This window comes from Leptonychotes weddellii, chromosome 14 (genome assembly GCF_054177405.1).
Source record: "Leptonychotes weddellii isolate Sample4059 chromosome 14, ASM5417740v2, whole genome shotgun sequence".
In the NCBI taxonomy this organism is placed as follows: Eukaryota; Metazoa; Chordata; class Mammalia; order Carnivora; family Phocidae; genus Leptonychotes; species Leptonychotes weddellii.
Genome location: NC_138382.1, coordinates 22,416,344 through 22,439,120, shown reverse-complemented (window position 1 = coordinate 22,439,120; position 22,777 = coordinate 22,416,344). Strand labels below are relative to the sequence as shown.

The window sequence follows — 22,777 nt, the reverse complement described above, 5'->3', positions numbered from 1 at the left end:
TCACTACTTTCAGGATATTAGATATACAGAAGAAGTATTTGAAGTTTGAATAGGAAAGTGAAGTTGAAAAACGCCAAACGCTATGCAATGTTTTATCATAATAAAAACATATGCCCATGTTTAAATGAAGCCTAATGACTGTCTTATAATCAGTGTTTTGACCTGTTTTCTTTTTCTTTTTTTTTTATTGAGATGAAGTTGATACAGCATAAAATCAGTCATTTTAAAGTGAATAATTTAATGGTGTTTAATATGTTCACAATATTGTACAACTATCATTCACTTCTGTCTAGTTCCAAAACTTTTTATAGCACCCCCAAAGAAGACCCTCATACCCATTAAACAGTCATTTCAAGCCCCTGACAACCACTCATCTACTTTTTGTCTCTGTGGATTTACCTGTTCTGGATATTTCATATAAATGGAATCATATGGTGTATGACCTTTTTCGTCTGGCTTCACTCATTTAGCTTGTTTTCAGGGTTCATCTGTGGTGTAGCATGTATCAGTACTTAATTTGTATTTGTGCATACAGCAGGGACATTAGAAAATTTGTTGAATTTGTACTTAATGCAACTAATAAAATAAACAGAGGACTTAAGCTGGAGAAAACCTTTAAAATATGCTTAGCATTTGTTCTTTTTTTTGTTAATACTTTTTTAAAAATCTAATTTGATGTGTTTTGATAAAGATAGAGTACATTTCTCATAAGGTATAGAGAATGTCTGTGAATGCGTTAACATCATAATGTTTCTTGGTTAAAGGCTCTGCCTCTGTCGCTAGCAGTATCAGAGCGACTGGCTGGAGGTTATTGGTAAGGTAGTACAAAGCTACTCATTGCTACAGACTGTTAACACTAGAATGAAATATTAGCCTCTGTATTTTCTGTACTTTCTTCATGTAAAGCTTGTGTTTATTTGTAAATATGTAGGAACTTTGTCTTCTGAGAAAATTAAATTAATATTGTTAAAGAGAAAATTATTTGTGACACTGTTACAGATTAGGAAGGCAGACTGTTCAGGAGGACTGCTACAAAGGGTGAATACGGTGAGGCAAGGTGGGGATTTATAGCCAGGGAGTAGAGTGGGGGATTGGTGGGTGGAAAATTACTAAGAGGAACCATCACATGTAAGGTAGATTCTAGCTAAACCTACTTGACGGAGTTTTTGCTGAAAGCAGGCCAGACTGATGAGATACAGAGAGTGGGGGATTTTGATAAACTGACTCAGCAAAATTCTTACTACAGCTAGACTAAGCAGGCAGAGCCCCTGGCTGAGGACAGAGCCCAAGGTCAGGTCCTAGTTTGAAAGGAGGACTCAGAAGAGCCTGACTCAAGTTTGGTCAAGGACAGAGTCTGTCAGGATAGATCATTTGTGGCCACATGTTAATGGCAGTATTTACAGGAATGCAGTCAAGCTTACTGTATTAATGTGCTTTATTTTAAATGTACAGTTTATCATTTAATCAAGCTAATCCTTAAAAAATCCTTTGTAATGGCTGTGATGCACATGTTTGAGTCTGGTGTGCATTTGTGAGTGTCATTTATTGCAACCATGTAGAAAATTCTTACAGCTATAATTAGATTAGAATATTTTCTAGGCAGATAAATCATGCCATGTAATTGAAGATCATATTATCACTTCTAGTCCACTGGAAATCATAGTTGAAGTGAACCATTTGTGTTTTTGTGCTAAGTCAGTGAAATGCTGTTGTACCTACAAATATAGAGGAGATTAAAATCATCCAGAAAAATAAGTTGGGGACTTAATGTGAACACTTCAGGACCCCAGGCCAGATTTGATTATAATGAAAGCTTTGAGGCTTATCATAAGAGAGAGAAATGATCCTTATCATTGAGATCCAGATAAGTATGGAGTTAGTAATTGTTAGTCTCTAAGACAGCTGTATAAGGAATTTGATGATTGTAGATATTTGTTAATGTTTATAAGCTATATTCTTTGTAGCCTCTTGGAAGAATTAAGTTATTCCTCTCAGTAAGTGCCTATTTGAGACTTCAAAGTAAGAATATGGTATATCAGAATCAGGAGGAATTATTCCTTCAAAGAGGATTCATTCTATCCTCTGGCAGGCTGTGGAGTAGGCAGGTGGTCCCAGTCTGGCAAGGGACTGAGCTAGCTGGAGGTGGGTTTGCAAAACTTGTAAAACTTGTTTAGCCTTGGTTCACACCTCTCCTCTCTAAGTGGTAGCCCTCCAGAGGTCACTGTGGAAGGCCTAGGGCTTCTCCTTTCCTCAGCACCACAAGACTGCCCCAAATTCTGTTGTTTATTTTCTGGTTGGTTTGTTTAGCTGCTTTCTGCTTTGCTGTTCAGCCTCTTGCACTGTGTATTTTAAGAATTTGTCACATGCCTCCGGGAGAGAACTGTTGGGGTCATATCTCTGCAACTCCCTTCTTTCAGGAAACTTGGCAGCTCTGAACTCCAATTTTTGCCTCCAGTCCTTTGAAATTGCTGAAAGTTCTGATGACTTCTCTGCCTCTTAGCAGCTGCCCTTGCCTGGCCTTGAGTTCCTCTGGACTTTGCCCCATGCACCTTTGCTCTTGATTTTGCTTTGTATCCTTTCACTGTAATATACATCATAGCTGTTAATACAACTGTCTGCTGAATCCTGTACATCTTGCTAGTGCATCACTAAACCAGGGGTGGCCCTGGGACCGCAAACATGCATGCCCATTTTGAGTTTCTGTTAAGTTCGATTATTATCTCCGAGATTTTTGTGCTCTATTGAGAATGATCAGAGACAGATGGTATTGTAACCCCTTTTCATATTGTGTAAACTGAGGCTCAGAGATGAATTGACCCAAGGTCATCTTTCTGGTAATTCCCAACAAAACCAGGAATTGTGCCCAGATCTGACTCCAGAATTCCCCTGTGCTTTCATTGTATCTTGTATCTTCCAAGTGACTAAGTAAAATTACTAAAAAGGAATGGTTTCAGCTTTTGAGGCTGTCCTGCATTATTGGGAAACTTAACTATTTAACCTTTTTATTTTGTATAAGGAATGTTTTTAGATCAATAGTAAAATAAAGTCAGTTGGAGTTTAGTGACTGTTTTTTGAAGGCAGCTTAGTTATATTTGTGGTCCAAAAAGTATCTGTAAATTAACGACTTTCTCCCCTCCCCCACCCCGCCGAAATATCCTGTTAGAAATTCTGTACTGTGTGTGTTGGGTATGTACATGTGTAGGAATGTGCAAATACTTATGTATACACTGTGGACAATTAAGACTGACAAAAATTGTTACTTGTATTTTCTATGGATAATTTTGTTTGCTTTGATATTTAGTAGATACAACATCTCTTATGAGCTGGGAATCAAATTATATAAATAAAACATTCTGTGATATTTAGGCAGATAGAGATTTTTCTTTCACATGAGACCTGATATTTCAATACAAGAAAGACATAATCAGCAAGTCACAAATTGCTGGTAATTTGGGCAATGGAATATTTTTCTGTTTGTGTATCAATTTCAGAATTTCTCCCCCAGGATATCTTTATTGTGCTGTCTGAAAACAGGTAGGTTAGTTTCAAAATTGTAGAAGAGTATGAGGTTAAGGGAGGATTCTGAGTTACAAGAGGAAGGCGGTATTTTTAGTCCTGTTGGTGTGGGGGCAGCCCATTACCTGGGCTCTTTAGGAACTGATTAACTTTTTTCTTTTTTTTTAAAGATTTTTATTTATTTATTTGACAGAGAGAGACACAGTGAGAGAGGGAACACAAGCAGGGGGAGTGGGAGAGGGAGAAGCAGGCTCCCGGCAGAGCAGAGAGCCCAATGCGGGGCTTGATCCCAGGACCCTGGGATCATGACCTGAGCCGAAGGCAGACGCTTAACGACTGAGCCACCCAGGCGCCCCTTGATTAACTTTTTTCTTTAACAAGGTAGCTTTATTAATTTCATAATAGCATTTTATATCTGTACAGCTTAAGAATTTACAAATGCTTTCACACTTACTACCTAATTGGAGCCAAACAACTTGTGAGGTAGTGGCGCTGACACTGTTCTCTTGGTTTTTATTCTTGAGAAAAACCAGTGCTTGAAGAAAGTGTAGGAGTTGCTCAAGGTCGTGCAGCGGACTAGTGGAAGAAGAGAGGCACAGACCCAGAATTTCTGACTCCATGTCCAGGGTTTTGCTTCTTTCATGCTGGTGTAGGTAACAGAACTGAAGATCTGCATCCTGGTGTCTTGTATGTCCAGTCAGCGCTAATGCAAGTGGCTGGGCGTGCCTCGAGGGAGACGGCGACTTTCTTAGGTTTAATTTTGCCTGTGCTTACTAGTTTAACATAGTGATAGCCAGAACACTTTCGGAATCTGAATGAAGCAGGATTTTTTGTTATCTTCAGAAATCAGTGGGAATTTTGAACCTCTTCTGCATCATAATGACACCATACAGCAGAGAATTTCAACAAATTCATCCTGTGAGAAAGCCATTTGGGTGAAGGTTTTGATATTTTTCCTGAAGCAGCATGAGGAAGATTTGGTTTTGGACTAAAATGCTCTTCTCTTTTAGGATGAAATGTTTCTCGTTGATTAAAATCCAGAAGAGAAGGATGTTAGGGCAGGTCTACATAGGCCAGCTGTTGGAGAACGAAGCAGAACAGGCCAGTGGGAGTAAACTAACAGGAAGAGAATTAGGGGGACAAGGAAGTTGTGGTGGGAAAAAAGTAATAGTGATAGGAAATAACTAAGTGCTGATTAGAGTTTCTCTTTGTGATCGAATTATTACTTGAATTCCTTTCTGCCGATGTCAAGGGATTAATTATTTTATAACTCTAGAGCAAACTACCTTAAAGTCTTTCTCAATAATCTGGAGGTTATTGTGAGATATAATGTATATGAAGGCCTTTCCTAAGTTGTACATTGTTCAAAACATGTTGGAATTATTAATAAAAGTGAAGCTGAATTGCTATGATTGGTCTTGTGCCTTAAGTTTTTTTTATGTAAAGTATAATCAGTGGGATGGGGTAACATAAAAATTGATGGTCTCGTGGGCCCTGTGGCTTCTCGTGGAGTTCAGCAAATACTCGTTTAGGGCCTACAATGTGTGTCGCGTACTCTTGGGAGCTGATAAGAGGGATTAATATGCGTAAGTCACAGCTCCCGACCTTGCCATGCTGCTGAGAAGACAGGCCCACAAATAGATGGTTTCACCTGCCTGGGAGCAGTGATGGGACAGAACACGCAGGGTACAGAGGGGATATAGAGAAAGGGCGCTTAGCCCAGAATGGGCTTCCAGAAAGGAAGAACATCTAAAGATGAGCCTGAGCTGCAGTTTGAAGGAAATATGAGTCGCTGGGAGAAAAAAGGTGGGAAGTATGTCCTAAGCAGACGAAGCAATGTCAGTGAAAGTTTGTGATGTAAAATGTGAAGCAAGAAGTAGTTCAGAGATTGATTGGCAGGACTTGCTGAGAATTAGGTTTTATGACGCACTGAGTGGATGATGTTAGGACGAGGACAAGCGGAGCAGGCTTGCTAGGGAGTCTGGTGAGTTCTATTCTGAACATACACTTGGGGTATATGTGAGATAGCCATGTGAATCTGCTAGCAAGTGCTTGTGTGCACAGTGGAAGTTCAAGGGTGAGGTCAGGGCTTGAAATTTGGATTTGGAAATGATCAGAATGCAAATTAAAATATGCGAGCTTACTCAAAGAGGGCTTGCATATAAGAGCGTGCCAGGAGAGCATTTTTATAAGCACCTATTTTTGAGGCATACTATGGAGGATGAAGAGCACTTGATCAGCAGTGAGGAGGGACAGAGGGGAATGAGGCACAGCAGAAGAGAGGAGTATTGGAATTGCTACCAGTTAAGTGCAACAGAGAGATCTAGAAACAATGGACTGGACAGTGGCAACTGGAATACCAGTCAGAAGGCTGCTTTCAGTGGAGTTACGGGGATTGTAATCTTCTGTTCCCGCTGTCTCAGGATTCCTGCAGCTCTTTCACCCTAGATCTACCCACCGCTCTCCCCTGCCCCCACACGCGCACAGCTTAGCACTGAGGGCCCCTTTGCCATTGCTGGATGGACTCGCTGCATTTCAGCCAGATGGTACACCTTCACGAAGCTGAGGATAGGGATGTGACTTTGATAGGACCTGCAGAAACAGGCATCAAATATCAGGGTCAGTGAGGGTTCTGGGAATGGAATTAAGAGTGTGAAATCCATCCATTCCTAGGTATCACGATGGATGATGCCGGAACATGGAGGGGGGGTTTATGTCACAGTCAGCATATGAAGAAGCCAAGATCAGGAATTGACAGGCTCAAATTATTTTCTGAACATTCCTTATTATGGGATTTCTTTTAAATTTCCAGGGGCTTTGCCTTCCAGGTTGTGCTTCTTAGACTTAAAAAAAGTGTTTATCAGTATCTGACCCCAGCATTGTTCCAAGTCTCCTTGATGTCTAGCAGCTTTTTTTGCGTGATCCTGGGCATTTTTGTTGCTTCAAAATCATTCTTCTTCTGTTTCCTCAACTTACAAGACTGTTTTCTAGCCTATAAGTCTAGGCTTTTTCTTTAAACCCTTTCTCTTAGTTCATGTGGATTAATGTTCTAGTATTCAGCTGCCCATGTAGAACTAGGTCCTTGCTCTGGCCTCCGTGTAGTGGCTGGGCTCCCTGCAACTAGTTTACTTTATGCCAGTCTGTTTTCTTTGGTGGTGGTATGGGGTGGGGGGTGGAATGCAGGGGTGGATTGGAATTCTGTTGTCCGTAGATCTCCTGAATGATGCTTGTCCACCCACCCACCACAAGGATTTTGTGCTCTTCCTACCTGTCGGGAGATCCCACGATGCTGCGGGTAACTGCACTGCTTTGGGCATGGTGCCTCCTCACTGTGGAGTGAGCCTTTACAGTTCTGGTTGGTTTCCCCAGCCCCTGTACCAGTGGAGTGCATGGCTTTTGAGCAAATCTGCCTCCTCCCTTGCATTTCCATGATCATTTCTTCTTGTTAGGACAGTCTCCAGGAAGAAAGTAAACAAGTTTCTCCCCTCACTTCTGTCCTTCCCCCTCCTTTGCTTTAGCTGAAGCCTCCGTCTATTCTAAGAGTCTGTTCTAGTAGTCTTCCATGTATGCTGTGATTCACCAGGGACACCCTGAGAATTTGAAACACCAAACTCATGAAGGAGGAATGAATTACTGTTTTTTAAAAGAAAAAAAGGAAAATGATCATTTTAAAAGGCAAATAATTTTTTCCTTTTAATCTCATTTTTTTCCTAAAGACCTGATAGATTCATGATAAATATTTTAGTTGCATAATTGAAAGCTGTGAAATCATTCTTGTGAGTGTTAGGTAAGTAATAAAGTCTCACATAGTCCTTCAAGCCACTCAGCAGGTTTATCGGGACTACTCCATCACAGGGCAAGCTTTGAACTTTTTTTTTTTTTCATGTTATATTAGTCACCATACAATACATCATTAGTTTTTGATGTAGTGATCCACGATTCATTGTTTTCGTATAACACCCAGTGCTCCATGCAGTACGTGCTCTCCTTAATACCCATCACCGGTCTAACCCATCCCCCCACCCAAGCTCTGAACTTTTTAAGAAGTTTGCTATATAAATAGATCAAGGTGGTTTTGCAATATATTTTTAATGAGCAAGATAAAAACAATTCTAGGAAAAAGAGATAATCTTAGTGGATGAGTTTTGCTTTCTCTTTTCAGAAAATGAGAACCGTATAATCCATTAACTTGTCTTTCCTGCCTAAACTTGTAGATATCTGAACCGAATTTCATATTCAGTGCAGGACTTCTTTCATCCTAGATGCCTAATGACATTTGCCTCCCTGCTCATTTTAACAGTTTATTGTTTCCTTTTTTATTTTCTGATTTTATAGCTTTTAATTGCATCCATGATGGGAAATCCTTTTTGGAAGCAGGTGGGATATAAACAGACATGCATCTGTGTGAAATTAAGATAGTTTTGGTCACAACATGGGGACATTGAAATATTTCTGTAGTGTTTCTTTGATAACACTGTGTGTGTGCATGCACGCACGTGCATGTGTGTAAAATCTCCCAAATGGGGAGAAATCAGAATACTGTGATTTTTTTTTTTTTTGAAGAGGAAAGATGGAAAGGTTGTCTTTATCCCAAACAGCCTACCTAATGAAATATTCAGAAGCACTTAGTGCTTTTAAGCAAATATCTTATTCTGTGTCCCAAGGGCAAGTTATTAATCTGGATGTGGAGCGTTCACTTGTTTTTCGTTTTTATTCTTGACCACTGGAAACTGGGAGGAAGAGTGTATGGGCTGTTTTATGGCAAATAATCATTGTATAGACTTAGAATAAGTGGTTTTAGTGTTTAAATACCGCAGTTTCTTTTTTTTATAAAGATTTTATTTTATTTATTTGACAGAGAGAGAGACAGCTAGAGAGGGAACACAAGCAGGGGGAGTGGGAGAGAGAGAAGGAGGCTTCCCGTGGAGCAGGGAGCCTGATGCGGGGCTCGATCCCAGGACCCTGGGATCATGACCTGAGCCGAAGGCAGACGCTTAACGACTGAGCCACCCAGGCACCCCTAAATACTGCAGTTTCTTATAATGGATGAATTAATAAGATAAAGCTTATTGAAATGGTCTGTTCCTTTTTAGTGATTAAGATAGAACTTTTAATCCTGCAAATTGTTGAAGTCCTTGAAAAAAGCAACCTAATAGGGGAGTCTCTTGTTTTTTATAGCTCTCTAATTGTAGGGTATATGTTGACAGCCTTGTCATATGATTAATACTTAGCATTTCACCCTTTATGGTCTCAACTGTTATAAATCTCTTAACTTTTTCATTTGGATAACATTTTTAAAGCTAATCAAACTACTTACGTTATTTTGAAATCAAAGTTAACCCAATGTGGTCAAATTACCTTATGTTAGAACCTTAGGATCTAATGAAGTCTCGTGTGCTCTCTGTGCTCTGGCCACAGCCCTACCACTTACGTTTTGGATGAAGATGAGCCTCGATTCCTTGAAGAAGTGGATTACAGTGCAGAAAGTAATGACGACTTAGATACTGAATTGGCGGAAAACGTAGGAGATTATGAACCTTCTGCTCAGGAAGAAGTACTTTCTGACTCTGAATTGTCAAGAGCATACCTACCTTAAACCTTCTGCCATCTCTTGAAAGTGCAAAAAAGAAAGGAAATACCTTCTTTTTTCTTACACAGGAAGTTTGAGAGAAATGAGTTAATAGCTGACTCAAGAAAGACAAAAAGTAATTTGGGCCTGTTTGGTTTCAAGACAATAAATATGTTATTAATTCATGATAAAATTGGCACTTGTTTTATTTTAGATATTCAGTGCACTTGATATGGCATTAAATGATCAAATATTGGATTTTTTTTAAAACCTGAGTATCATTGCATGAATTTTTATCTTCTTATGGTTATATCCTGCATCAAATGGATACATTTTGAAGTGTGTGAGAATATAAAATCTGAATCCCGAGTTGTTGAAAACAAATGCGTATGTACATGGATTTCTTTAGCTGTGACTGTGTAGGGTGGGTAGACATTGAACATAAGACTGTGCTTCAGAATCATGTTAACTGTGGACTTGTGACTGAAATAACCCAGAGTTTGCCTTGAAAGCGTTACATTCTCCACTTACCAAATTAAACAAATAAAAGCTATATTAAATGTTGAATTCATTTCGTCATCCTTTTTAACCAGCTCAGATTATTTGGTTTATAGAATCTTTGTGAGAATATTATAAAAATCCAACATCCAAACACATTGATAAAAATTTGTAAAACAGAAAAAAAAAGTGCTGAATTTACTGGTTCTAAGCTTTTTATGGTATAGGTATACCTCTACCTGTCGTAAAGCATATATTATAGCAGCTCTTTTCTCTAAAACTGTGTCTCTTGGTTGCATCTAAACTGTTTATCACGATAGTTTGTTCAGCTTGAAAAATGCAGTGAGGATACGATCTCGTGTTAAATGTGTATCTGTATATTAAGCGTATTTAGCATTTCCTGAGTTGTGTGATGCTGTTAGATGCACTGACCCTGGCATCTGTGTCTCGATGACTACAGTGACTGTAAACCATTTCTTGCACTGTCATCTTCCTGGTTTAAGCTGCCCTGCTGCAGGAACGACTTTGTCTTCAAATAGAATAAAACTGGTTCAGCGGCTTTGGATAAGTGCCCTACAAACTAAGTTTCTGTTGTAATAAAACAAATCCAAAAGAGATACCTCATTAACAGATTCTTGCGAGGACTCTGGTGCTTAGGTTTGGGTACATTATCTTTGCTTATTCCTGATTAGAATTTTTTAAATCTTTTTTTTTTTTAAACCTATAATAATGGAAAAGAAATGATAAAATGTATTTCAGATTTTTGCATTTTCCAAACCAGTAATTTTCACTGTATCATTTGAGGCATTTTCTCCATAGTGTAGCTTATTTTTGATGTCCTAGGAGCTATGTTTAAAAACATAGTATGGGGCAATTGATAAGAGTTCTTTTTCTCTTAGTAGCCTAATTCTTATTAATCTCAGAAAATAAAGACTAGATTGTGAGGATTTGACAGTCCTCTTAGTGTGTGGTGAGCTAATTTGGGAAAGATCAGGATACTTTAAAATATTACTAAATAATTTATCTAATAATTCATAAAGTTATTTATTTTTATTTATATATTTCATATATAAAATAATTACATATTTAATTATGATTTTTTCAGAGAGTGGATTATGGAGCCACTATGTCTGTATATAAATTTTTCCTGATTCTTATAAAACTAGAAATTAAAACACAAGATACCCATGTATGAGAAGCAATTACAGTTACTGTAGTGTGCAGATAACTCAAAACTTCAATTTATTATGTTGGCAGTGTAAAAATCCCTTATTGTGTACTATTCCAATATTTCATATTGATGACGTACATCTTTTAGTATATGTTACAAACCTGAATATGCCTTTTATTAAATCATTATTCACAAGGTTGAAGAGAAAGTCTTTTATGGTTAGGAAATGATTTTTTCTTTAATAAATAGCTTTGGAGAAATAAGAATTTCAAATCCTAACTTTCTGAATTAGTGGGTAAAACTAGGTGTCATTGGCTATTAGTAGCTAAAATTGCCCTAAATTTTATCTCTGGCTATTTCTTTTCAGGATTTTCAAAGAATGATTGAGATGCCTTCAGTGCCATAGCCCTGAAAAAGTAATGTGTAGCTGACAAACTGAGTTTAATGATAGAGCTTAGGTTGATTTAATTTGCCTTGTGTTTGGAACTGCGAATTTCTTAAAAGTGGTTTTGGTGCGATCCAGTGGTTCTCGTACTGTGTTGTGTGCATCAGAATCACCTGGAGGACTTGCTTCCCAAATCAGAGATTGCTGATACGATGTGGCCCTGGGCGGGGCCCCAAATGTGCGTTTCTTAAAAGTTCTCAGGTGGTAATGATGCAGGAACCACGCTAGGAGAACCACTGTCTGATCTGATGTGCTCTTGCAGCCTCGTTTCCTAGGAGTCACAGGACCTGTGAACTGGAAATCAGCACCAAGGGATGGTCTAGATCAAACTCAGGTGTAGAATCAAGACAGTAGACACACGGAGATCGAGTGCAGTCACTGGGGCACTTGTGGCAGAGCCAGGGTTTCAGCCCACGTCTGCAGACGACTGGCCTCGTGTTCTTGCCTCAAAAGGAGATGCTGTCCTTGGCCTTTCTGCAAAGAGTAAGGAATGTGAAAAGCTTGAGGGTCTCTCTGGAGTTTGTGAAATTTATTCAGGCAAGGCAGAGTGTAAAAACCTGTGGTTCACATCGGCTTTTCCTTTTTTGCCATCATACTATTGTTGGGAGACAGGGTTTTGTCCTGCTTTAAGTATCTTTCTTACTCAGTTCCTGCCACGTCTGCCAGTGGTGTGTAGTATTCAGAAACATGGACATTTGTTTGAATCCTAATTACAAATAAGTAACCTGGAGTTCCACTTCAGATAGCGCACTAACAGCTACATTTCAAATATCCAACTGAAGATGACCATATTATTATAAGCACTAAAACGGATAATGTAATAAATGTACTAATGGAATTGTCTTTGTGCATGATCCAGAAATAAATGACACTAATGAAACCATAAATGTATCTTTATAAATCTTCTTGTTTTCCTATATGTACATTTTTTAAAAAGATTTTATTTATTTGAGAGAGAGCACAGGACGGGGGAGGGTCAGAGGGAGAAGCAGACTCCCCGCTGAGTGGGGAGCCTGATGCAGGACTCGATTCTGGGACCCTGGGATCATGACCTGAGCCAAAGGCAGATGCTTAACCCACTGAGCCACCCAGGCACCCTTCCTGTATGTACTTTGTTATAAAGTATTAATTGAAAATCCATGAATTCAGTGAAGCAGCTGCATGTAAGCCCTAGGTCTCTCCATTTGGAAAAACCTAGTGAAGCAATGTTTTAATTGAAAAACCATTCTACTTTATCCATAAGAATATTCTTATTAATATTAAGCAAATATTTTTCTGGCTAAAGCACATTTGAATTCCTGTACAGAAAAAGGGAAACTCAGAAGAAAGTCTCATTTTCTTTATGAGAATTCATGTTTTGAGGGTTCTGTTCCTGGAATGTCAAATTTCAGTTGTTTTCCACCATTAATGATATCTATAAAGCCTTTGTACTTACCTATACGGGGCTGATCGTTAGGGCCTTCTCTTTCTAGACCCTGAGCAGTAACTTAGGCCTGTCTCCCCTCCTTCCATCTCATAGCCTTCCTTAAACTTCAAGCCCTTTTGATTTCCTGGCACCTTTTATGAGCTCTTGGGCTTCAGAGTATGGCTGGTTATTGGGGTCATTGAGTAATTAAACTTTTCAATTTGAAGTTGATGAATAGGCAGGACCTAAATCCAAATGAATGGGCCTCCTGTGGTGGCGTTTTGAGGCATTGTGCAGGCCAGCTGGGGTGATGTTTTGGAGTCTGGGGCGTGGCTGACTCTGCCAAGAACTGAAGTGATCTCTCCCTGGGCAGTTGCTTGCGTGCATACCCACAAGCCCCTGCAGAGCGGGGGTGGACTTGTGGTGCCCTTCTATTTGCAAACCCAGACAACTTAGGAGATTTAGCTCCAGATACTCAGAAGGTAAACCTTATAGGTAAACCATATAGGTAGGTTACTTCTTTATAGTAACAAATGTGGGACTGTCCCTTTCCACGATGTCCTGATGGGATGCCAAGTGAATATGAGGTGAGCAATAACAAAAATCTGGTCAGAGGAATTGGGATGCTGGTTTTCCAAACGTTTTTAACATGCTCTTAAGCCACATAAAGAGCTGCGATGAATGGCAGATGGGAAGAAATTATGGAAGACAAGGATGGTTGTTACTGAAAATTAAAATAGAAAAGGCTAGAGTTTAATAAATACAAGTAAAGTCTGCACCTTTGAAAGTAGATGGGCTTCTCTGTAGCTGTTCCTCTAGCTGACAGTATAATTAAATAGGGAATTTTAAGACTGGAAACTTATCTTCATGTTCAGTGCTAAATAGTTACTAAAGTCAAGTTACATACTCTCTTTGCAAAAATGTCTTGACTCTTACTATTTATATTTTCTCCCATGTCATCGATATGATTGCTTTTCCTCCCTGTTTTCCTCATGTTAATTCTTAGAAATGTTTGACATTTCGTCTATTTTTCTTTTCAAATGTGGGCACTTGAAACAGTGAACGAATTGTATAATTTCATATAAAAAGATAAATTTCAAAATCTGAAAAGATCGCTTTTAAAGATTTTATTTATTTTTTTGACAGAGAGAGACATAGCAAGAGCAGGAACACAAGCAGGGGGAGTGGGAGAGGGAGAAGCAGGCTTCCCGCAGAGCAGGGAGCCCGATGTGGGACTCGATCCCAGGACCCTGGGATCATGACCTGAGCCGAAGGCAGACGCTTAACGACTAAGCCACCCAGCGCCCTGAAAAGATCTCTTTTAAAGGATTATAATTTGTATTTAACGCAGAGAGAGGAGTGTCCAGTGCACACCTACCTTTGTCACCCTTTATGTCTCCCTCCCAAACGGCTACACGAGGTGAATATCAAAAACTAAACCACCATTCTCACATGTGAAAATCCAGATCGATTACAGGACGGAGTGGACATGAGCATGTTTGCTTCCTGACTATCCATTCTCCCCTTTGCCCTAACCCATGTTCAAGACCTGTGTGTTCTGAGGTCAGCACCTTTCCCTGGGACTTCAGGAGTGGGCCACATGAGCTGAGCCCATCGGCACGTGCCGCCTGCCCATCAGCCCATCACAAGGATGGTCAGGTGGGCATGTGATCCAAGCCACCCCAAACAGAGCAAATGTCAGGACTTCGGATGGTCATGCTAGGACAGAGGCCCTTCCTCGAGAAGGAAGGATGTAGCTAGCCATTGCTGACCTCCGTACAACCCCAAGAGGAGAACATGCCCATGACGAGCCAGTGTTGAAAGAACAGAGCCAAAATGTTGAGAGAAACTGGGTCCTTTTATCATTGGAGCTTCGTATGAAGCTTTTTTTTTTTTTAAGATTTTATTTATTTATTTGAGAGAGAGAGAATGAGAGAGCTAGCACATGAGTGGGGGGAGGGTCAGAGGGAGAAGCAGACTCCCTGCCGAGCAGGGAGCCTGATGCGGGACTCGATCCAGGGACTCCAGGATCATGACCTGAGCCGAAGGCAGTCGCTTAACCAACTGAGCCACCCAGGCACCCCGTATGAAGCTTTCTGTGAAACCTTGAATTGGACAGTTACATTGTTCAAGCTATTTAAATTGAATTTTACTGGCGAAGGTATGTCTTACACAGGGATGTCCGAAACGTATCTGAAAACAGGCAACCTTTAGTGTCCGTCCTGGGAGGGGTGGCCCTGCCCAAAGCACACATCCATAGAGCGGTTAAAAGAGACCATTTCTCTTACCCAAAGGGACACTCTGGAAAGGCAAAAACAGCTGTCCTCTCAAACATGTCAGACTTGGTTGTTTTTATTTTATGTCCTCCTCTAGAAAGGTTTACTGGGCCAGAAATGAGCCATATTTTCGTCATCCTGCTGTAAACTTAGGAATCATTTCCTCCAATTATGAGACTTGTCATTGGTTTGTTCAGAGGTAGTATTAGCCCAAGAGCTGACTTTTCAGCATCTTGAAAGTTCTCCGTTGTAGATTGTGTAGAGAACACAAATGTGAAATATTAACATTGAAAGGGAGTGCCTCTGTAATGGTGCATCATTATAAGATGGACCCAGAGAGGAAGCTGAGAGGGATCAGAGATCCCTTTGTTGAGTTACATCAGTTAGGCCAGTGAGCAAATATAATGGGATGAGATTTCAGTATTATTTAGTTATCAGGCTCGAAGCTATTTCTATCCCCCCACTGATTGGAACTACAAATCCCTGCCTTATATCCACACAGGATTCATATATAAAGAGCGTGTAAATAGCCCTTGAAAGTTTAGGAAGTACTTTCCTACAAGTTATCTCATGTGAGCATCACAAAAACACTATTAATAAGCAGATATCGTTAGTATTTCCACTGACTGCATGAGGCTTAGGGCATAGGCCTCACCCAGGCTAGCTGGTACGTAGCAGAGCGAGGGCACGCGCCCGGGCGTTGGGCTTTCTGGTGCCATTCCTGCGAGTGAGTTTGGTAAACAGTTTGATGATTTTGAAAACATAGGCAACTGTTTATCAGGACACACCATAGTGTCCCTACGGAGGGTGGGAGAGCTAAACCTGACAGTATTGTGTGTTGAGCACTCTCCTGGGGGCTTTGTGAAAATGATCTTGATGGAAACATTTTCTCTCATATTTTCCAAATCACTATTTTTATGGATGGTTGGGTAGACGGTGGTGCATCCAGTTTTTGTGTCTAACCATTTTGTGTGTGGCTTCTTTTTTTTTTTTTTTAAGGAAAGAGACCCTTGAGTCTTTTTTATCTTATGTTTAACAAAATAGGTAATGGTTTGGTTTTTTTCTCCGTCTTTTCTGATTTCTCTTAAGGCTTGGAAAGGCTGCTTTTATAGCCATGATGGTAAGGGAAAAGTACATTTTGTCTGATAGACTTAACCTAAAATAAATTTTGCTTCACTTTCTTTAAAGAATTTCCATTTTTATTGGGAAGAGAGTTTATTCTGTAGCTTCATTATCACTTTAACTGGCAGGGCCAAGAAATCAGTTTTAGAAATAAGCCCACAATGATCTGTTTTCTAGATTCAATTTTATTTAGAGGAACATAATCTTTTTTATAATACAGAATAAGAGTAAGATGACCTAAATGCCCTGACTTTGGATTTGTACTCGTGTCTGATCACCTTTTTGGCAAAATTTTTATGGAGACTTTTTTTTTTTTAAGATTTTATTTATTTATTTGAGAGAGAGAATGACAGAGATCACATGAGAGTGGCGAGGGTCAGAGGGAGAAGCAGACTCCCCGCCGAGCAGGGAGCCCGATGGGGGACTCCATCCCGGGACTCCAGGATCATGACCTGAGCCGAAGGCAGTCGCTTGTTGTTGATTAAGCTAAGCAAGCTTATTTAATCGTCCTCAAAGTTGTACAGTTCTAAGGGTGTGAGTGCAGTTGTTAGTAGCTGGGAAACTGAGTAACGGCCTCTGTGACCTTTCTAACAAGGTGCACATTTCATAACCGATAGGTTTCAAGAAAGGCTTATGGACGTGGGCCTGCCATTTTGCTTATTACCCCCAGGGAACAGGTGCTGTGGAGCACATAAGTCCAAGCTTAGGAGCCTCACTGACTCGGGAACTGTAGCAGGATGGCCTCAGTACCATCCCATTTCACTTCTCAGGAGTGGCTCTTGTCTGTGTGGTTCCCCCATCGCAGGCGTCCCTGTAGCCAAGAACAATGGAATTCAGATAGTAGTTCAGCCAGTGTACGGTCCAGTCCCCCAATTATAGCTGTCAAACCTTTGTTGTTGTTAGGAGTAAATAGAAGCAAAACTGTCCTGTTGGCGTGATTGGAATGAAGAGAATTATTAATTGGGACCGAGAAAAACAATAGCAAATATATGGTTCTAAAATAAATATCTCCCATGCTACTTGTGTATAAATCTGGAGGTTGGGTTGTGAGTGTTCATTCCCTCTTGGGCGAGGTGCCATACCTTCCAGCACATCCTTTCCCATCCTTTCCCTGGGAGGCACCTGCCTGGGGTGCACTGAACATGTAGTGTTGGGGCGGGGTGGGGGGACTCTCTGTGCAGAGACCAGCCGTGGACTCTGTACCTGATCACTGTGCAGATGCGGTCTGTGGGCATCCTGGGGTGGAGGGAGTGTTGAACCGTGGTAAGTCCAGGCAGCCAGTCCCCAAATCCCAAGCCAACCCTGGGCTCTGTACTTACTTCCCTGTTCCTTCTCACCCTAAACAAGTTTAACATGTGACTCCTGCTAATCAGATATTTTCTGTTTTTCTTCCCCCCCTTCCTTGTTCTTTATTCTTTATCCCATAAGAGCTTTCTGCCTTCTGCCTTTTTTTGCAGTTCACCAAACAGAGACTGTCCGCTCCATGAAGTGTTGGTATCACCTAAATTGTCTTCTTGAGTCATTTAGTAACAGGAGTCCCGCATGGGTGGGAAGGTTTGGAGGGCTCGGGGAGGAGAATCAGTGGGTGATCCAGCGGGCAGTGACAAGGCAGCACCTCCCAGAGCGGGAGCCAGCCCCATGCCCCCAGAATGGACGTGTTGGCGTTATATACTAAGGTCAGCTTGTACAGGACCAGCCTCTCTAGGCTTAGCGAGGTGGGAAGTTGTTTCAAAAATTGTGTCATTTTATAGGTCCACACGGGAAGACAACAGGTAAAAGCTAGACATAACAAGACTTTACTTTCTTCGTATGGTAATAATTAAATAGTGCCCAGCACATGTCAGAGCCACCTGCCTCGGAACTGACAAGGGCAGAATTAACACCCAGAGGCGAAAATCTACTGTAGGTCTCTGGAATGCTTGTTTTCATTTTTTTTTTTTTTTTTTTTAAAGATTTTATTTATTTATTTGAGAGAGAGAGAATGAAAGAGAGCACATGAGAGGGGGGAGGGCCAGAGGGAGAAGCAGACTCCCTGCTGAGCAGGGAGCCCGATGCGGGACTCGATCCAGGGACTCCAGGATCATGACCTGAGCCGAAGGCAGCCGCCCAACCAACTGAGCCACCCAGGCGCCCCATTTTTTTTTTTTTTTAAGATTTTATTTATTCATTTGAGACACAGAGATACAGAGAGCATGAGCAGGGAGAGAGGCAAAGGGAGAGGGAGAAGCAGGCTCCCCGCTGAGCCAGGAGTCCGATGCGGGGTTCGATTCCAGGACCCTGGGATCATGACCTGAGCCGAAGGCAGACGCTTAACCATCTGAGCCACCCAGGTGCCCCGTTTTCATTTTTAACCTCTCCCTGACCAGCACCACCCACATGTTCTCCCGCCTTCCCCAGTATGTTTGCTTTGTGGTCCCAGTTTGAGAACCCTGGAATCTCATTAGCATGGGTTCTTTAAAATTATCTTTGTTCGAAGGGACAGAGGATGTCCTTTCATGGGAAAGGTCAACCTTTCTAATTTGCAATTAGTTTGCAGTCGGTGAAAGATTTAATGTCCATTTAATTAATTCACCAAATATTACTGTCACAGCTTGTGATGTTCTGGGGGCCCAAAGTAGTAGTAACAACCTGTTGGCTGAACGAAAATGGTGCACCTCAGGAGTTTAGTCTGCTCAATTCCCGCAAGATAATAGTACGTGTTTATGATGGAGAGAGGGAAGGAAAGCAAGAGATATTCTATAGTCTTTTTTTTCCCCCTATGGTCTTTATACCTTGCTTAAAATTGCCTCCTCACGTTGTGTCAAAAATGTCCCTAGACTTCTTGGAAATCGGGGACACTTTAGTCAATGAACTGCTAGAAGGCCGAACTCCAGAGATCTTAGTACCTAATTCAGCCTTTGCATCTCTTATCAGGCCCAGGTCCCTAGTTTGTTGTCTTTATTGATGAAACCGATTGCAATATCCCCGGATAAATGAGTGTTTCCCTTCATCCGGTTCTCCCTGGGAGGGGTTCAGAGCCTGGTGTGGGCTTGGGAAGTCACTCATATTATTGTGTAAGTGGAATCTGAAGTGAATAAACTGTGGGACAAGATGTCCTTCCATAGGTCGGCTTTTCTAATTTGGAATTAGTTTGCAGTGGGTAGAGGATTTAATGTCTGTTTAATTAATCCACCCTATATTACTGTCACAGCTTGTGAGGTTATAGAGGCCCAAATTTGTAGGGTGTCAAGCACAAAGCCCAGCACAAAATAACAGCTCAAAAAATAGCATAACTCTGTGGGTGGTGGCCCATTTGACTCCATTTCATTTACTCTACTTAGTATTTCAGAATTTTTTCCATCTTGGCCCTCATAGGTCATCCAGTCCCACTCTTGTTTAGATGAAGAAATTCATCCAGGAAAGGTTAAGTGACTTGCCTGAGGCCACCCAGCTTTCTGACTGCTTCTTGAACCCCCCGCCCCAATCCTTTCTGATGTGTACCTTCTGCTGGCACATGCTTTTAAACTGAGCAGAACCGACTCTAATTTCAGACTTGTTTCATATTCTGTTGACAATTACATTGCCCATCTTGCCATTTATAGCTTTGACTTTATAGCTTTGGGAAGCACCTTAAAATATAATTGCAAATGCTCTACCCTATCCAAATGTGCACGCTCGGTGCCTAATAATGAGGCTCTTAAGTGGTGGCATAGGAGAACAGCAAGATGATAGCTCATGTGAAATGAGGAATCTGGGCAAATGGGATTTGGTAATGGAGTTCTTAGTGACTCCAGTTTTCTGATCATTGGTCCGCGGTTATGTTGGCACATTTTGTATTTTGAAAGGCACAAAATGTCAGGTCATTGCCCAAATACTGGTTAAGATTTTGATTATTTTGCAGAATTGTAACAAAGTACCTCAGGACTGACTTTTCATTTTCAAAGCTTTCTGTTTGATGTTTCTGTCTTTTGTTTACAAGTGGTACTTGCTATTGTTTGTAGATCTAGCAAAAAAACAAGTTTTTCTCTCCTATTGCCTCAGTGGTTTAATTTGCTCTATTCTTGGAGTGGAAGTCCTAGCTGCCCTTGGACTTGAGACACGTGTGACATTGGCCTATGTGCTTGGCAGCTCTTAATTGAGAGCATTCATTCATTCATTCATTCGTCAGACTTCTTGCAGGTACTGATGTGCACGGCAGCAGAGGGGGTGAAAGGTACACAAAAGCCAGTAAGACGTGGTCCTTGCCCTCAGAGAGCTCGAGTCTCGTGGAGGAGAAAGGCCTGGTTTCAATAAACAGCACTGATGTAAGGCAGAACATGATGCCAGGACAAGGGACACCACGCCAAGGGGTCACAAGGGACTGACTCATCCCCAGGTGGGCCTCTGGGAAAGGAGTCATGATGTGAGTCCCAGCTGGACCTCAAGGAATGGTGGGGATTATGAAACGTGGAAATGGGAATTGGCAGCAGGGGGCAGGTAGAGAGCTGGTGAGCAGGGTCGGCATTCTGGGCAGAAGGAACAAGGTGAGAGAGGGTGGAGGTTGGTTGGCAGCTGGGAAGAGGGAGGCAGAGGTCTGGTCACAGAGGGCCTTGGAAGCTCTGCTATGGAATCCGTACCGTAGGTCAGTGGGAAGCTACAGATGGATCTTGAGCAAGGAAGTAAGAGGAGTCGCTTTAAGTTTTAGAAAGATAAAAAGTGATCAGAAGGGTATAATCCCCTGATTTCACTTTTGGATCCAACAACCAATCCAATGGGGTTTCTTAGGTTTGCCTCTCACTCCCTACTTTGGGGATGAGTTTGTCTCTGACTCCCAGCTCCCTCTGGCCGCAAGCTGCCCCTCGGAACAAGCCTCTCAAAAGCCCTCGAGATGAGCGCCAGCCTCCCTCTGAGCCAGGCCTGTTGCCCCTGCTATAGCCCGGAGGGAACGTGGATAATGATAATCACACCAAAGTTACTCCTGCTTCTCGAATCTCATAAGCTCGTGCAAAATAGGGATCTTGAGGCTTCAGCTAAGGATTCCAGGCTAGATCAATGTTGGCACAGAATGAAGTTCCCCTAAGGCTAACAGGTCTTACAGAAATTGACAAATAATCCTCCTGCTCACCTGGAGCTGCAAACAAATTCCTGATGAACGAATTTGCTGAGCAAATCCTTAAGGGGAGCCAGCTTTGGGAAGTGGACAGAACTGAACTGGGGGGAGCCAGCTGGTCTACTCAATGCACCTTGGTCAAACCTTCAGCAAATAGCGCATCTCCTTGAAATTCAGCTTCTTCGTCTATAACGTCAAATATTGAGAGATCCTATGTTCCTCAGCTCTTGATTCGATGATTTGGCCCAACTTTATCTGTTAAAACATGTATCAGATAGGTTTCTCTGGTTTTTATTACATGTGTAATGGAAAGTACTTGAAGCAATCACGTTAACTTTGACACTTTGATAAATTCATGATACGTATAGACACTTCCTACCAGTAGTTCTAATGGGGTGGAAAGTGACCGCTCCTCCCCCTCTGGACCTAGTGGGATCATTATGCAGACATTCGTGCCCCCTCCACTTCCCACTGTAGGCCAGTGGCTTCCCCACCCCATTGAAGCTGGTCTTCCCGTGGGATTTGCTTTGGACTCTGACACAGAACTGGAGGTTGAGCCGAGGATTAATTAAAGAAACAAATGTCAAGTATTGTAAGCAATACTGTGGCTTGTTATTGTTATTGCTAGTCTCACACTGAACTTGGGTCTCTATCTCTCAGACACAAAATCTAGAAGCCCTCTTAGTGGGACTGGGAGGAAAATGTTGGATTAACATCTGTGGGTTGACTAGGCAGGACAGATGAGGCCTCACACTCCTTTTGGATGAGGGGAAGACAGAAAAGGGAGAGGTGGGGAGGGAAGGGGGAGAGAGGGAGGGAAGACACGAAGGAGGAAGAGTTAGTGTGTCCATCCCTTACATCTGCCTTTTTGTTTCGGGCCGGGCTCCATTGCCCAGGAAAATCTAGGAGGGAAATCTGGGAGGTGGGCTGCCTCCTCTCTGTCCCACCAGGGGGACCGTTGGGGGTCTTGGTCCCCCAGTTGGTCAGCACCTGCCGTGCCCTCTGCGGGCTCATCGGGCACCGGCGAGAGCCTGCTCTGTGTACTGCTGAGGCTTCAGGAAAGTGTGTGAATGCCCTGCAGGTGCAGAGGAGAAGGAAGGTGGGGGAAAACCACGCCAAGCCACCGGTCTACCACCCCCACGTCCTGGGGCTGAGCAAGGGGCGGCTCTCCTGGGTGGTCCTTCCAAGGGCGACCCATAGTGGAGGTGCCTGCCCTTCCTGGACCCCCCCCCCAGGCCTCCCTCACATAGTCTGGCTCCCCTGTCCTGCAGTGATGCCACCCTGTGCCCAGAGTGAGGAACTCCGGCTCCCCCGGATTCTCGGGTACCTTCAGAATTCTCCGCTCTGGGGCGTAGATGTTGACTGAATTTTGAGTGGAGCAGGAGAAGCTCTGGTTCTGGCCAGGGGGTGGGCTGGGGGGAGGGCAGGGACTCAGCTCTGGGTGGGGCTCTCGGCCCCGAAAGACCCAAAGACAAACACCGCCGGCCACTTCGCCCTGGAGACCACCCATCGGGCCCCTGTGATGCAGGTGCTTGCCTCCGAGTACAGCGACTCTGGCCATTTTTCCTGAGAAAAATTATTGTCTTTAGAAGGAATTTCCTTATTACCCATGTTATTTGAACAAATGGTGCCAGTTTTATAGATTTTTTTCCTCATCTGAAGGTTTCTAGCTTATCTCCTTTTAAGAGGTATGTGTGTGTGTGTGTG

General features: G+C 42.1%; 1 protein-coding gene across 1 annotated transcript in view; it reads left to right on the top strand.

Annotated features, from left to right (window-relative positions):
• AGTPBP1 (ATP/GTP binding carboxypeptidase 1) overlaps window positions 1-9,652 on the top strand; it is a gene marked incomplete at its 5' end in the record, with an annotated part of 67,502 nt that extends 57,850 nt beyond the window's left edge. The window contains one exon of the mRNA XM_081804068.1: window positions 8,935-9,652. Coding sequence (XP_081660194.1) covers window positions 8,935-9,112 — 178 coding nt within the window. The remainder of the gene's footprint in view (window positions 1-8,934) is intronic.
• Between the last annotated feature and the right edge of the window lie 13,125 nt (window positions 9,653-22,777).